The sequence below is a fragment of the Fringilla coelebs genome (genome assembly GCF_963513975.1).
Source record: "Fringilla coelebs genome assembly, chromosome: Z".
In the NCBI taxonomy this organism is placed as follows: Eukaryota; Metazoa; Chordata; class Aves; order Passeriformes; family Fringillidae; genus Fringilla; species Fringilla coelebs.
Window position 1 is genome coordinate 21,739,120 of NC_140031.1, and position 17,134 is coordinate 21,756,253.

General features: G+C 37.4%; 1 protein-coding gene across 1 annotated transcript in view; it reads left to right on the forward strand.

The window, feature by feature from the left end:
- The window catches only part of MAST4 (microtubule associated serine/threonine kinase family member 4), a gene marked incomplete at its 5' end in the record, with an annotated part of 275,947 nt that overhangs the window by 70,678 nt on the left and 188,135 nt on the right, over positions 1–17,134 (forward strand). The window contains one exon of the mRNA XM_084225039.1: positions 9,307–9,428. Coding sequence (XP_084081165.1) covers positions 9,307–9,428 — 122 coding nt within the window. The remainder of the gene's footprint in view (positions 1–9,306; positions 9,429–17,134) is intronic.

Consider the following 17,134-nt stretch of genomic DNA (forward strand, 5'->3'; position numbering starts at 1 on the left):
CACAGATGGAAGTCCAGTCCACTTGCCTGGACTTTGCTATATACTTGCATTTAATCAGCTGATTAACTAAATTTGAAGTTTGTGAGGCTGCAGTCCTGTTGAGGTTTGTGAGGCTGCTAGTACCTGAGCTTATTAGTGCAAAACTGACTGCAGCATATTTATAAACTATAATTGCACATCAAGAACACATGATCTGTACTCCTAGAGGCTTAAATCTTCCTGTTTTTTTCCCTGTGTTCTCTCTCTAGTGGATGTTGTAAAGCAAATGATTTGACCACATACTTGCTTTCTCCAAGTCGGTTGCTTTAGCATAAATTGAATGTACAGATAAATATTTGAGAAGAGGGAAAAAGCACTTCCTGAACTTAATCCTTAGAATGAAGGTTGACAACTTGAGTGGAAAAATTTAAAGATGTTTTCCAGTGAAAATAGGAGCAGAATTTCCTATTGGGAAACTCTACCTTTTGAAAAATTACTCTAAGCATGTAGGGGCTTAATTATGGGGCATAACAACATATACATGAAGGTGTCACAATGGGTACTGTAGAGAAAATAACATGTTAACACATCATTTCATGTTTGTCTTAATGTCAATTATGGGTTGCTGGGTATGTTCTTCATAGTGCAATGGGAGATGTTTATTTCATACCATAAATTCTGTCAGCAAAACCCCAAATGTTGAGCTGGTGGAGAGTTGTGAGCCAAGCTGTGATTGAAGCAGTTGTTCACGTAATGTTTGAATTGAGCAATAGTGAATTTTTGAGGTCCTTTGTGTTCCAGGCACAGTTTTAAGTCTGCCAGTATCAGTTATCTCTGACCTCTTGGTGTGCAGGATTCTAGGTTTTGCAAAATAGACTATATGTTGAAAGGAACTCTGTCACATTATCTCTTGAATGTAGTTTTTTGTGCTTTTTGTAGAATCATGTGTGCAGTGTGAATCTTAACTGTGTGTTTTTCCTATATTATCAAAGTTATAGAACTTGACCTTGAAATTTTTCTAGAGCGGGTGTAAGCTGTAAAAAAGGATGAAAGGGATGCAGTAATACCTGCATATTATGTTTGTGTTATAGAACAGACTGGCAGTTTATAAGTTTTGAAACTGCATGTTAGAATTATGGGAAAAGGACCTATTTATTGTTAAGATAAAGAAAAGGAAGCAGTAGAGTGTTCTATCTCTGAGCTCACTGATAAATATTACCAACTAATTATTTTGCTGAGTTGTATTTCAGTAGAGCTGTGAGGTAAGGAAGTAGTGTCATGAACAACAACTTCAGTCTGTAGGGTTTTTTATCATGTAGTTATTGTCATTGGTTGGCTAACAGTGCTATTGAGCTAGGTGTGTTTGGTATGGAAAACTTAAAAAACACAACCAAACAAACCAAAGTGAAAACCCCAAACCTATTCTTATCTTCCAAATCTTAATAGAGGTTAGGGAGATTTGCTAGTGGTCTCAAATGCATTTCAAATATTATATTGCTGTCACAGTACTTCAATAATAAATTGCAAATAGTCAATATAACTTCAGCGGGTATCTGCTAGCAAGGGAATTACTCTGAGTAATTTCCTGATGAGCAAAATTCGGTACTGTCTTTTAAATGACTTTCAGTGAAAGAATTTTGTTCCAAGCATGAACCATTATTTCTCGGGTGTGATGACTTATCCTGTTGATTGATTAATAAATGGGCTTGATTCTGCATGCCTTTGTAGTTAATGGAGGCTTCATTTTCTTCATTTTCTTTATATATATGTGTGTGTGTGTGTGTGTGTGTGTGTGTGTGTGTGTATGTATATATATATATGTATGTATGTATGTATGTATGTATGTATGTATGTATGTATTTTTGGATACAGATCTAACCTTTCATCCTACATCCTACTAGTTTGTGGTCCAAAACTTGATATGTCCTTTTCCAGTTCCAATTCTGCCACTATTGGTGAAATTTTAAGGTAGGTCTACTGCAGTTTTTTTTGTGGTTTTTTTTAAGTTCATAATCTCACCCCAGATTTTTGCCTTTGGTGGGTCACATTTATTTTTCATGCATTGTCAGCCAGAATCAGAGAACCATACAATATCCTGAGTTGGAAGGGACCCACAAGGATCATCAGTGAGTCCAACTCCTGGCCCTTCTCAGGACAGCCCAAAGAATCATACCATGTGCCTGAGAGTGCCACTGCTTCATCTAATTTTAGAAAGTGAAACAAATACAGAGCATTTTAGATTTATAGTACATCAAAAAGTAAAAGAACTATAGTGAGTGTAATAGGATTTATGAAGGCTTCCTCTACAGTAACAAAAGAATTTGTAATTGAGTCAGTTGTAATTATGGGCTTACCTGAATAATGTTTTGTTTAGGGAACAAAATGGCTGAAAGGAAAATTTCACCTCCTGCATCAGACTGGGAAAGTGCCATTGTTCATTGACTTCAACCACGTGTAGCTGAGTAATGTGCAAAACATGCTCCTTTTAAGTTCTGGGCAATAAATAAGAAATTATTAAAATGGTAAATTTTCTTTTTTGCTTGTTGGGGATTTGAAATTTAAGTAAATTTGCTGATGCAGCTACAATAGAATAAGGCAAAATTCTGAAAAGTTTCCTAGTGATGACTTCAAATCCATCCACTCTTTTCTGGTTAACAGCTAATGGGAATGATAGGCTTTAATTCCACCCAGATGTGAAAATAGACCCTAAAATTTGCAGTGTCCCCATCATTTTCTACAGCTGGGATATCTGCAGGAGTTCAGTTTGAGGCAGTAAAGTTAAGTGTCCTAACTTGAACCTTGAAAGTGGAGCTCTGCCGTTCACCTGGCAGGTGTCTGAGCCTGGAGTGAGGCTTCACTTATTTGTGGTGGCAAAAGTGGTGGTGTGTTGCTGCCAGCTTTGCTCTTCACTTCCTGTTGCTCAGGCAGTTTGTGAGTGGCAGTGGTGTTATCAAAACTTGGTAAAATACAAAACTTATTAACACCCATGTAGCATTAAGAAGCAAGCATTCTTTGTTTGTCCAGATGCATAGGGGAATAGCTTTTCCCAAAGCCATGCATTCTGAGTACAGGGAAGTTCCTGTTTGTCCCAGATTATGATAATAATTCCCCTGAAATCACTAACATGTTTTCCTTCCCCTTTATGAACATTTACTTCTGTCCTGGGGGTCTCTCTGGGGGTCCCTGGTGGTTGTGGATCCCAATGTTCCAGTCAACCTGTCTGAGTTGGCAGGGCACATGAGCTGGTGAAACGGCAGTTCTCCTTCTTACACAGTGGACATTGTGCAGTTCCATAGGCCAGTAGTTTTTGGAGAAGAAGCATTGTGTTAGCTCACCAGGTGTAGACAATTTATCATCTGCTTACAGTGGCTGCTTTGGATATGTTGGGACTGCTGTTGCTTCTCTGGTGACCTGGTGGCAGGTGGTGGCTTCAGTCTTTCTTCTGTTCACATCAAAACTTGTCAATGAACCCAGCTCTTCTGGAGTTTTTTTTGTGTTTGAAAATATGCCAGGGCTAAGAAGAGGGAGCAGTACCCATCTGTGTTTCTTTTCAGAACATTTTTATGATCAAGAGCACTCGGCAGTAGAGTCCAGTTTTCTCTTCTACTGTGGCCTGTTGCTGTTGCTCTGAGGTAGCTCATCCTCCTGAAGCTCCCCAAAAAGAAGTGTGGAGTGAGCAACCAACTCAAAACTGTGCTTGGCAAATCTGACTTGTCCAGAGCATAGATTCTTTAGATAAAATCAGTTACATTTTAAAGTAAACCAGTGAGGGAGAAGTATCTAGCTTTCTGTATTTTCTTTAAATATTCTGCACATATAATAAATACCTATAGTGGATTTAACAAGACAAATAATTGAAATACGTATTTCATGGCCCTTGCCTTAAAGATGTGCAGATGGCAAGAGGATATTTTGAAGTCTGCTATTTCACAGCAGCTAACACAAACACATTGATGCTAGCTTCTGGTAAGTCTGTGGTACACTGTAATTGTATGCACAGCTTTGCTTTGGACTAATTGTGTCTGTAGCTGCTGTCAGCCCAAATTCAGATTCTTTCATTTTAGAAAAGTACATGCCTGTATTCTGTTTGCAGTAGTGTAATAGAAAACTGCTTCTACTATTTTAACAAAAAATACTTCTATTAAAAACTTTCAAGATGCTTCCTCTGTATTTATTTTTTGCATTTTGACTAGTTACAAATCAGACTTTCTAGCAGTGCAATCTACACTGTCCTAAGTGTTTTTGTGAAGGTAAAATCTTATTGGGGTGCCAAAACATTTTCTTAATAATATGCAATTGCTTAATTATCAGAGACAAAGTTATTTTTAAATTCTAGCTGAAAATGGAAGATTAGGTTCTATCTTATTTAGCAATTCTCAGCTGTCTATTATGATACACATTTGACAGGGACAGAGGAAGGAGAGTAGAACTTCAGCAGTAGGAAAAATTTTTCTATTTAGAATAAAGCAAAGCCTACCTTTTGTGACTGATTCTTGTGGAAGTGTATGTGGTTTTAGTGTTTGTCCTTATACAATATGTCATATAACAAATAGGCCCTTGCTGAACATAATAGAAGTAAGAATTAACGATGATTCTATTTGAACCTTCAACAAATACTCATTACAAATGAATCTAGATATACAAGAGGCACGTTCAAGGGGAAGCTGCCACTGAACTGCAGTGATGTGTTACCTATGTTCACCAATGATGATGTAATTCTATTAAATAATGCTAAATTATTGCCATTACATAGTCAACTTAAAACCACCCTTCATCAAAATGTGTTTTGATAAATGTGCTGGCTAACAAGGGTAGCATTCAGGTATGGGAAGTGATGCTGTTAGTTCCCATGTAGCTACTTTAGGCTGTCCTGATAGTTCAGGCACAAGAAGGGAGACAAAGATACCAGCAAAGCTTCTGCAGAGGAAATGGAGGAAGTCAACAGTGACCATTTTGGAATTGAAGAGGCCAGAAGTAGGGGAACTCTATCAGTGGATGACTCAATACCAATAGCTTATGAAAGTAGTATGAACTTTACTACCAGTGTATCAGTGGTTTGGATGCTGGCAGTGTTCTATGCTGTATATGGGCCAGAATACTGAATTAAGATGGAAGGGTTGTGGTGGAGTCGAAGCCTTCCTCTCAGTCCCTCATGAATTCATCATGAATCAGTTTATTTAAAAAGGAAAGCAGCTTCTTGGAGAATTAAACTTGAAGGCAGACATGAATGCAGTGTGAAAATAATAATGTATTTCAGCTCATATTTTTTGTGTAATGCTGGCATTGAAACCACTTAATAAGGGGAAGTGTGGATACGTATAAAATCAAAGGTTGTCAAAGAAAATGTAAAAGCAGTAAAATGCATACAATTATGAAACTACAGCAAAAAAAGTGGTGGAGTGCTATAAAGTCAAGGGAAAGGGGGAGTGGACAGCATAAGGGGATTTTAAACTTAATTTTTTTTTTGTTATTGTTAGAGGAATTGAAGGGATGATTAACTCACTTTGGGCAGGGACTGTTTTATCATGTAATGGTTAAATGCAGTAGGTTAGCTCTGTTCTCAGATAAGAAATTTATCTGTTACCATCTTTTTGTCCGAGGCCTGGCTAATTTTGCCTCTTTAGAAAGCATATTTCTTGTATGCCTTTTCTGTGTTTAAAGGCCTGTGTACTATGAAAAGAATTGGACTTCTAGACAATCTGCTTACCTTAATTCCAGTATTTTGTGAAAAACTGTAACTTTAAGGCTCCTGTTGGGGGTAAAGATGGGTGGAGGGATAATTCCAGCATCACACATGCTCACGATTTCACTGGTAATTTTGATAGTGTTTACTGCCTAATTTATCTTTTCAACAGACACACCCCAAACATTATTTTAAATATTTCTAGAGGCTAATTGTGCAGTAAAAATAATGAAATATTAAGTGAATTCTTGCAGTGGAGATACTGACTGTATAGTACTGAGTGAATCCACTCCACTTCCTTGTGAGTCAGGCAAAATATTACAATTCAAGGAAGGGTTTAGTACAAGATTCTGTTGTTGCATAGGATTGCATCTCCTCTAGCCTCTGTATCTAAGATATCTTAGACTTTCTTTCAGATATCTGAGCAAGATAAAAACAGAGTAAAATATAGATTACTGTAAAGGGCAGATCGTAAAGGTGGCTGTTAGAATGCCCTGCATATGGTAAGGTACAGACAATATTAGCTCTCCAGATTTTGGATCTGGTGCACATTTACAACAAAAAGTAAGTACAAGCATTAATAAAAATGCTTATTTTTCATATATCTTTCTCCTCCTAGACTAAATTGTCTTGTTATTTAAACATTTTTGGCTTGTTTTTACTTAAAACAATGTTAATTTGTGTACTAAATGCAAATGATTGCCTTCCATCTTCTTTTTTGGGAAGCTTAAGTGGGGTTCATATGAAATGAAAATTACTGCAGTCTGGGAAGGGTCTAGTGTCTGATAGTGGATTTTGAGATGGTTTTAACCCCCTGTGTCCTAGTTCTGGCCAGGACAGAGTTAATTTTCTTTATAGTACCAGGTGTGTTAGTGTGTGCTGTAGTCCTGGCTGCCAGAGCCGCTGAGCTTGCTGGATTGCTGAGCCCAAGAGTTCTGGGCTGCCATGTGCTGTGCTGAGTGGGCAAGGCCAAGACCCAAATGTTACTCATTGCCATCCTGTCTCATTGCTGGGGAGGTAAGGGAAAGGGTCTCTTTCTCTTGCTACCAAGAACAACACGGTTTCTTTCTGATCCTGGAGAAAGTGTGCTGGGCAGAGGGTCTGTCTGCCATTGTTTTTTGTTGTCCTGGGCTTGCTGGGCATTTTTGCATGTAAATGACCCTCTCTTTGTGTACATTTTTATATATAGTGTTGTTGCTGTTGCTGTTCATTTTCTTACCTCATTGCTGTTTCTAGTTAATGTCCTTACCTCAATCATTGATCTCTGCCTTTTGTGTGTCCCACTAGAGGGGGAGGGGAGCAGCTTACAATTTTCTTTTTTACCGGGAAAGCTAAGCTTGGGAATACCATTCCTAAACCACAGCACCCTATGAGAAAGTGCACTTGTTAACCAAAGAGAGATGTTATTCCCCAGTTTTAGAACAAACTTTAATAGAATGAACCTTTTCTTGAAAGGATCAGGTGAAGGCTTACTGTTTTCAAATATTGATTTCTATGAAGATAAAATGCCCTAATATTATGCTACGGTGATGAAGTTGAAAATTATTTAACATAATTTTCCTTATGGCAGAGGGGATTAATATAGAGTTTCTGTAGGAGTTATGTGCATTGTATGTCTGCTTGACAAAATAGGTATTGCTGAAGCATTTTGATGATGGCTTGTTTGGAGCTGTCTGGATGTTCATGAAAGTCTGGAAACCTATGGATCTCAGCACTAGGAAATGTTTGATTTCACCCTTCTATGAGAACTTCATGTTACCAGTGTCTGACAAGTAGACTCAAAAAGGAAGGATAGACCTCTTTTTAGAAAGCATTAAAGAAGTAAAACATACCTATTTAAATGAAAGGTTTGTATAACTTAGTTTTTTGCAGTCATTTCCTAATTTTCTTTTTTCTATCTAGATGAGAAGGAATAAACCTTTTGAGGTGATAGATATAAAGCTCTTTCTGACTGCATATGTCACTGGTATATTTGAGGATTGACATAAATGGAATATCAAAGATGTGTATATTGCAATCAATGCCTTAAGGGTCTTTATGGCAACTTTTTAGTTGAGCATGATAGAAGCCTATGCAAAAAGGGAACGAAAATTCTATAGAAAGAAGCAGGGAGAGCAGATGGGAAATTAATTCAGGTTTTCCAGTTCTAGGAAATGTTATCCTAGATAAATGGGCAAGAAACCACAGCTTTGTTGTACATTTTTCTTCTAGTCTCGGGCAGACTGTTAGCAAATGGGGTGCAAAAATGTTTATGGGTTCTGCTTTACCAATGTAACAAAGAACAATAGCACATTTGGAAGACTGATTGGAAAGTGTTAAAAGACTATCCTGTGCTGCTGCTTGGGAACTTCTAGCTTCCAAGACAGTAATTTCCCGAGACCTTAGCAACTCCCTGTGGATCTACTGTTAAAATAAAATTAAGAAGCTGAGGCTTTTGATTTCTTGGCAAACCTGTGCCAATTTACCAGGGTACACATCCTGTCAGTGGTCAGGCACATAGCCACAACATAGCTGTCTTAGATGACAAAATTAATGAGGTGGGGTTTAATGATTTCAGGCAACAAATGTTTAGCCCATGTGGTTTAGAGATGTTTTTAATTTGATCTGTTCAGTCAAGATCTTGCATTGTGTTTTTAAACTGAGATTTGATTAAGATTCTGAATTGTTGCTTTGCATCAGCTTGTTGGTCTTCCAAGAGAAGACAGTTGCTTTAGTAATGTTACTGTCTCACTTTTGCACAGTTTGCAGAGATAAGTAAGAACTTAAGGTGGACATATTGCTGAGACCAGTATATATAGCTTGCTTCTTGACAGCGGCTGAAAATAAGCAGAAGTTAATAGTATTGATACATGCTTGTCATCTTAGTACAATTCCTTGAATATTCTTCTTGCTGCTAGTTTGTAGCTTAGGCTTCATGAGCTGGAGATGTGGCCTGCCTCGTTAGTACCTGTAGGGAGACAATTCTGAGTGGTGTCACTCAGTGATGGGGAGCGTGGCCCTGTGACCCTGTGTGGCCCTGGGCTCACGGTTTCCTGCCCACAGCAAAGTGACACCTCTGAGCAGAGAGCACAGGCACTGAGAGCCCCAACTGAGCACTCCTAAGGAATGGCTGGCCTGCACCGTGTTCATCTCCCCTTACTTGGGACACTGGATAAAGATCCTTGGGTAGATTATGACGAATTCTGGAATAGAAGCAGAATAGTCCTCACACACAGAATTGTGTGATTGTCCACGTGGTAAGTGTTTTATTCCAATAAATCTCACTTTGTCCCTGAGACTCAGAACCTTATTCCTTCAAGGGGTAAATAGAGGAATATTTCTTAATATATTTTTCTTGTTTTCATTTTTGACTATTTCAGAGTTTAAGTTTCAGAACTAGCATTCTAGATGTTTGCATCTCCTGTTGCTTTAAATATGTTTCTATGTAGGAAGAAGATACAGTTTTGAGAACAGAGGACTGTATCTAGTGGAAGGATGATGTGAAGGACTAGCAAGTGAATGCCAGGAATTCTGTTGGAATCAGCTCTGGTCAGGGCTGCAGTGAATTATGTATCACAGTGGCAAGAGTGTTACAGTAAACTGTCCATTGCATTCCCTCAGTTGCAACATCTCATATTTTAACTCACTCTTTCTGAACTTGACAGGCAAATACTTGCTTCCCAGTGCAACTGGACAGCAGCTGTGGCAACCTGTAGAAACCACTAATCTTGTTCGGATGCGCTACCAAACATTTGGACAGTCAGCACCTTCACTCACTGCTAGTTTGGTGAGTAACTTTTTTTCAATACTAGAAATGTACCAAAAAAATTTTATCTCTGTGTCTGTTGGTGGGAGGATGGGGATCAAACCAGAGTCTATTTCCAGACCAATCTCTCCTCTTTACGCTGCATTTTTGAAGTACCTAATGCATGCCTACACACATTACTTAATATGTTGAGTGCAGCTGAATAACATTTATGGTAGCAGTAACTGTGAATTTGGTTACTGGATTTTGCATAAAGCCTGAGCTGAATGTTGCATTAATACAGCTGCTTGCATTTAAATGGTTTCTTTCTTTAAAAAAACGCATGTTATAGAAGGCAACTGTCCTTTCTCCTGAGATTTCTATCAATGTCTGTTTCCACTTTTGAAAGTACTTAGTCCTCATGAGGACACAGATGTGTGAAGCAAGAGTTTAAGGAAGTCTTTTGGTTAAAAGTATAAGGGAAGAGAAAGGGGCAGAGATGCATCATACACTTGACCTTTCAGCTTTTTGGTTTCAAGCATCTGTTTCACTGCTTTGTTTTTCTGTATATTAATAACTTAAGAAGGGTTGAAATTTAATGCAGGGCCCTGTGTACTAGCCTATACTTTTCTTCAAAGAGTTGTGGTAATATGTTGCTTATATAAAGAAGGGAAAAAATTTATTAATGCTTTGCCTCCCCATCTCTTGTCTTTAGCTGGTCGTTAAAACTTTGTCAATGCACATCTACTTTCCAGGGGAAGCTTATTTTGTGATTTGTTTTGGATTTTTTTAAACGCAGTATTCAGTTTGAAAGCAGCTATGGTCAGCCAATGTTGGTGAGATATCACCATGACTCTTTTTCATATGATATTGGTGGGTAGATGGCTATTTTCTCTATGATCTGTCTGAAGTAGTATTTCACTTCAAATGCAACAAATCTTTGCTTATAAATCTAATCCTGGCTTCTGCTTGGTGGTGGTGGTACTGTTTATGGCTCTTTAGGACAGGTACGGCTTTTTGAACTCCACACTTACTGCAAACACTTAATTCTATTGGAAGTTCTGTGTTTTGAACCCTAATATTTTCCAGGGAATTAAATTCCCGTCAACCTATGAATTTTGTTAATTGTGAATGAAGTATTTGGATTATGTACAATTGAAATGAAAAAGAAAGTAGATGAATGATCAGAAATGAATTTAAATTGCATTAAACCCACATTTTTTCTTCTTTTCTGTATTTGGGAATAAAAAAATATTTCTTCCAAATTAACTGAATTTAAAAAGGGCTGTGTTGTTGTTTGATGGTCTGTTTCTATCTGCATGACTATTAGGGGGCATGCTGCTAGCAATATTGTGTTTTTGTTTTGCTGTGATGCTTAAACTAGAGGAAGATGTAGCACCATCTTCGACAATAAGTACTTTAAATGGTCATAAAACAATAGCCTGATGAAAAATTCAGTGAGCCTTGCTTCCTTAAGACCCTTTAACTCATCACCTATATAATTTGATGGCATATCTGTCTGCCACAGACTTCTTCCTTCCTGTCTCTCCACATCTTTTATCTGTGCCTGACTGCAGTTTCTTTCATGCTGATGCAAAAGCAGGCAAGAGCCATCTAAGCAGATCTGAGCAGATTGTGCACAGGGTGGAGGTGCAGGTTTCTCAGAAGTGTTTATTTCTTATCTGGAATTGCTGATCAGACTTGTCTCCTAAGGTTAATGTTAGTGTCACATATGTCTCAAGCCTCCTTTGACAAATACTTTGCTGTCAGGTTTTTAAGGACTTTGGTCTTTGCTTAAAAGGGGCTGTAAGTTAGGGATCACTCCCTCTCCTTGCATACTTTTCTTTTCCCCGTGATTCCATGATTTGGTAGAGTTGAATTTGAGATGCCTATTGTTAGATTCTAGTAATTGGAGCTTCTACTTTTAATCATGCTTAGGAGAGACTTTACCCTTATGTAGAAGAGATTTTTATGAAGAATTTTCATGTAGCTGGTCACAGTCTGAGTTGAAACTGCTTTAAATGTATTGTCTTGCTCAACTGAAAAATAATTAACCTGTTATCAGTTCTTTTATTAGAACTGGTCATTCTCACTTGGGTTGATGCTCAGCTGATATGGATCTGACTGAGTAGTGATTATGAGCCAATATAGACAAGAATGACAAGTGAACAGATCAAAGATACATGCTAGTGTTCAGTGCAATTGCAAACAGGGTACAAAAACCGTAATTTTTTTCTCTTGTTCTGTCAATAAGTTATTAAAAATTCACAAAATCTTGCACTGGTTCACAGGTGTAAAACCTTTCTGTGGGAAATGATTTTTTTTTTTTTTTGACAGAATATGGATTAAAATGGGCTGCAGGTGTTGCTTTAGGTAGAGTTCAATAGCTATGAATGATTCACTCCTATAGTATAGGCCGTTGGACTATAAATTAAAAATACAGTTTCTGTGTAGACCCGCAGAGCTGGTTTAAACATGTGCAGGAGAAGGCTGATTTTGTGATGAGTGGGTAGTGAATTGGATTTGATGTGCACCCTTAATTCACAGAATAATTTGATTTGAAGGGACCCAAAAGGATCATAAAGTCTAGCTCTTGGGCCTGCAGAGAAAACCCCATAAATCACACAATGTCCCTGAGAGCATTGTCCAAACGCTTCTTGAACTCTCTCAGGCTGGTGCTCTGACCACTTCCCTGGGGAGCCTGTTCCAGTGCCCAGCCATTCTCTGGGTGAAGAAACCAATCTAAACCTCCCCTATTACAACTTCAGGCCATTTTCTGGGTGCTGTCGCTGGGCACCAGAGATAAGAGATCAGTGCCTACCCCTCCTCTTCCCCTCAGGAGGAAGTTGTGACTGCAGTGAGGTCTCCACACTGTTCAGAGGCAGCTAAGTAATAGTTGTGCTACTCTTCAATATCTGTCATGAGCATTTCAAACTGTCCATGACAGACAGATTCTGTGGTGGTGAAACAGACAATGGGAGTCTGCACAGAGAATTAGTGTGGACTTAAAAGCATTAAGAAAATGATGCGGAATGTCTTCAGTGCTGAATAGAAAGGGAAAGCTGAGTTGAGGAGTGGTTCTGCTTTTGGATGTTTTTATGAGTCATGTTGGTCTGGTCAGTCTCTTCCTCTCCATGGTCAGTAATAGTTACTCCTGGAAGGCAATTCACTGTGTATCTCAGTGCTGGGTTTTGCACAAGTGTAGGAAAAATGTGGTAGAGCTAATTTATCTCACTCCTTGCACTATAGGCTGTCAGTCGTCTCACTCGACTTCAGGCATCTTTTCAGGGTAGGATGGACTGGAAGTTAACATGAAGTTGCTACCTCATTCAGTGTCCAAAATTTAGGGGTCATCCTCCTGTTCTCTACCAGTTCCCTGCCACTCCATAAGTATTTTTAAATGTCATTTGTAAACTTACTGTTTTGACTTTTTCATTTATTACTGTGAGAAGAATTTTTGGAAAATGCTTCAAAATAAATTGAAATAAAGGCAATTTTGTGAAGTTCTCATTGTAATAATCTGATATGCTTAAAGTTATGCTAACAAGTCTGAAATTGAGCAATTAATTACTGTTTTAGAGGTATAAAGGTATTTTGTGGGACTCAGATTGAAGAAATTCTTGTTTATAACATTTTCTAGTTAGCTTCATATATAAAAACAGTGGAAACCTAAACATAAAGTGTCTCTGTGATACATAATGATAAATGCACAGATGAAAGGAAATTAATTTGCACAGATTAATTGGGATTTTTTTTTTTCATATTTGGCTTTGTCATGGTTTACTTTCAAACTCCTGTTACGGGTTTTATTGATTTATTGCTTCTTTGGCTGTATGGTGGTTTTTTTCCTAATTAAAAAAAATAGTAATCTCTTGCTTTAAGGAGCAGGAAGTCTTTAATTTTGTTTATCTGATTTATATAAATTAAAAAAAATCCTTTGTGCCACAAGAAATGTTTCTCACAGTCCAGAGAGCTTTCTGAGAAAGCATGTTTGGTGAGTACTTTATGGTAACTTGCTCTATGAAATATTCACGTAATAGAAGTACACTATAACAAAGATCCTCAAATGAAACATGTAGATTGTAATACACATGGCTTTTAAATTCAGTCAGGACTGGATGTGTGATTTCAGCTTTATGGCAAGTATTGAGCTTAGGTTGGCCATTCCTTCTGTTGTGTGAGATGACTATACAGCATGAAGTAGATTAGACTCTGAAAAGTAAATGGTTTCTTCGTGGAAATGTGAAAGATGCCAATGAAATTACTGTTAGTTTAATAATGGATCATTTTTTAGTACTCTGAAATAATTTCTAGTAACAGCAAAACTAGAAAAGCAGTAAAACTGGCCTTTGTGAATGGCTTATGTCCTTTCCTACTAAGCAGTGAAGGGATGTTTTGTCTAGGTATGACTGGAAACATTTGTTACTTTTTAGCATACTACTTACTTTATATTTTACAGGATTTACCTCTTGATTTCTTCCCCCTACAAACCTGGCATCCCCCTGCAAATTGCTTCCCCAAAACAACAGAAGACTGAATTTGCAAACATCTGTATTTTGGTTGCTTTTTATTGCCATTTTATCAGTGTTAATTTTTAAGAATGGTCTTATGGAAGCTGTAGGGGGCTAATTATATAAAGTACTTCTTTATAAGTTGGATTGCTGAAAGGAAAAAACATAAGAAATGTCCAATGTCTATGAAAAGCAGTTCTACTTCTTCAGAAAGAGCTTTGCCTCTTCCTCTCTTTTAAATAGTATAATACTGAAAATGAGTAAGTGTGTCTTTGTTAAATATGCCATTAACTTCAGCTAAATTGACATAATGTTGACAGTTATTATGGGAACTGTTTCAAAACTAATTATGCTAATTAGAACTTAACTATCAGTAATTGCATGTATTCAAACAGCACACCAACACCCTTTTGTGTGTTTTATTCCCCAGATGTAAGACAGCCATTTGTTGTCTGAGAAGCTGCAAAATTACCGCATTGATAATAAATGATAGTGAACAAATAAAATACATTCTTTAGGAGCACTAATTGGTTAGATAAGTGAATGACAGTATCAATTGTGCTTAGCCAACCCACATAATTTAAAAAAGGCTTTTATTTAAATGTTTTATTTTGGAATTATAGGAAATTTTTCAAATCACTAATTGTCTGTGTTCAGTTTTATATAATGAATATCAGGTGTAGCTGAACTTATTTTTAAGTAAACTTCCTTGAATGCAAAAGGGAACTGCATCTGAAACATGGGTTAAGTTTTAGTTCCTCCTGTCCAGGGATTCAGGTTTTCAAAGCTTGCATGTGAGCAGGTAATTAGTACTCTGACAGTTAATGCAGCACAAGTACAAGGATGGCAGTTGTGAGAAGCATAAAAACTATATAATAGAAATTGTCAAAGTAGCTAATTTTGGTTTGTTATCTCTAATCTCCCCAAAATAGTTAGCTGGACTTCAGAAACAGTCTGAACTGAGGAAACAGGTTAATGCTAAACTACTGTATGAAGCTGAAAACCATGTTCTTATTTAACTTAAAATCAGCTTAACATCTAAGAGTAATTACTGAAAATCATTTTAAAATGTGAGGTTTTTATTCCTATGAAATGCTAAAATTGTCAAGTAATGATAGCAGGTTTTCTGTGCTTCAATTGTTTCTAACTTTTAAGACTAGAGAGCTGTTCTCCCTTGTGTATTTTATTCCATTTATTCCTTACTCATGAATGTGTATTTGCTTTCATATTACTTTGTCTGTATTTACCTTTTAAGAAATACTTTATTGCAGTTCTAATCCAGTAGATAGATCTAATTTAGTAGTAGCAAGAGGGAGGTGAACATGCATCTTCATAGACATGCCTATATGCTTTGTATTTGTACACAACAAAAGGCTAGAATAGACCTGGTCCAGAGCTGTGAAACTACAATACTTTGACGAGCTGATGCAGGAAGTTGGTGGTTGGATATTCTCTTCCATAAATACATAAATTTTCTTCCATAAATACAAGTATATCTCTACTTGGCTCTGTCATTGCTTTCAAAATTGTCATGGTGTACTTGAATTTAAAACAAAACTGTAGATTCAGCTGCTTGACAGAATTCTAGATACTGATTCCTTTCCTAAGTCATCTGATTAAAACTAGTGACTTTATTAATTCTTATACTTTTCTTGCTCATTCTTGGGTGTGGATAAAATACAGGTGTGGTGACAGCTGGGGTTAACATTTCTCCCAGACAGAGCTTGTGATTTCTCAGAATTGGGAACACAGCTTGTGCTGCAAATTACCATTGGTAAAGAATAATGGGAAAAGTAAGTAAAATAATAATCTCTCAGAGAAGACTAACCTAGGTTAAAAAGTCCTGTGAGCATATGCAGTGTGTTATTCAAAAATACCCCCTTTGTGGTGAAGTATGTTACTTCCCATCAGCCTCAGTTAGCTTCCAGCTGTCAGGATGTACTGCGCATGAGAGAGAACTGAAAGGAGATATTGCACAGTTTATTAGAGGTAGAGATATTGCACAGTTCATTAGAGGTGAATGTAGGTATAACTCTCTTCTGTATCTTATTGATGGTACAGAATGAGTAGAGAACAAGTACATGTAGGAGCTAAGCAGTACATCCCTGTTTTGCGTGAGTACCATGCTTCTGTTTTCCAGATGTCCCATATAATAGTCTTCATGAGAGACTCAATAGTGAAGAGGTTCACTGGAACCAGTTTCTAGTTTTAGATAATCAAGAATCTAGGGCTGTTAAAATTTTTGTCAGCTGAGGATATCTTTGTTCTTCTAGTGTAGGACACACATGGTTGAGATCAGTAAGCTGGGTTAAATCTCTGGAACTGAAGCATCTGACTGTGTGTTAGTAGTGGCTCTGAATAAGGGCTTATTCTTGTCTGCCGTAATATTTCAGTTGTCTGTGTGTGGTGTTAGTGATGGTTATCTTAAAATGTCACCTAGAATCGTGTTGCCAGTATCACTTAGAAAGTAGGAAAAGTGGGAAGTGTTACCAAAGTGAGGCTGTGAATTTTTCACCCAGGTAGAATTTGCCACATGAGAGACAAAGGAGTAGTGGTGTTTCACAGTAAACTATATGACCAGAAGAAATCAATGTGTAATCATTTATAGAGTTGGAAGTTTAGATGCCTCTCTGGGAATAAAACTTTCTCAGCTTGTTGTTGGACTTAGAGGATAACTGCATAAAATGGTAATCTGTGATTAACAAGGGATAAAACTCAAGAATATAGTGATAAACTTCTTTGGCCTTAAAACAAAAGGTTCTGCAACGTCTTAGAAGATTTATAGGTGTGGATATGGAAGGGGGATAAAGAGGCTGGAAAGGACATGGAGAGAAGGAAGAAACTGGAAAAATGACTGACATTTGGAAGGATTGAGGAAAATTTCATCATAATGCTGTCTCCTGTTCCATGCTGTCTTCTCTTCCCTCTGGTCACAAAAAGCAGACTATTGTGAATTGTCTGTCAGTTAGCATAATAATTGAAACACTGATACATCTACAGTTTGTTACATTTGATGGGAAAATAGTAAACTACAAGTTGCAAGGAGATCTTCCTTTACTTGAGGAGTTGTGTGCTCATATACAGATCTAATTTGATTGGTCTGATTTCCAGTCTCAGAAGTACGTAATGGAAGTTTAAACTGATTTCAATCACAGCTCTGTCTTTAAAATAAAGTGAGATAAAGGGGGCATGGGGAATAATGTGATGTCTGTAGGAAAACTGCGGTCTTTGCTTCTG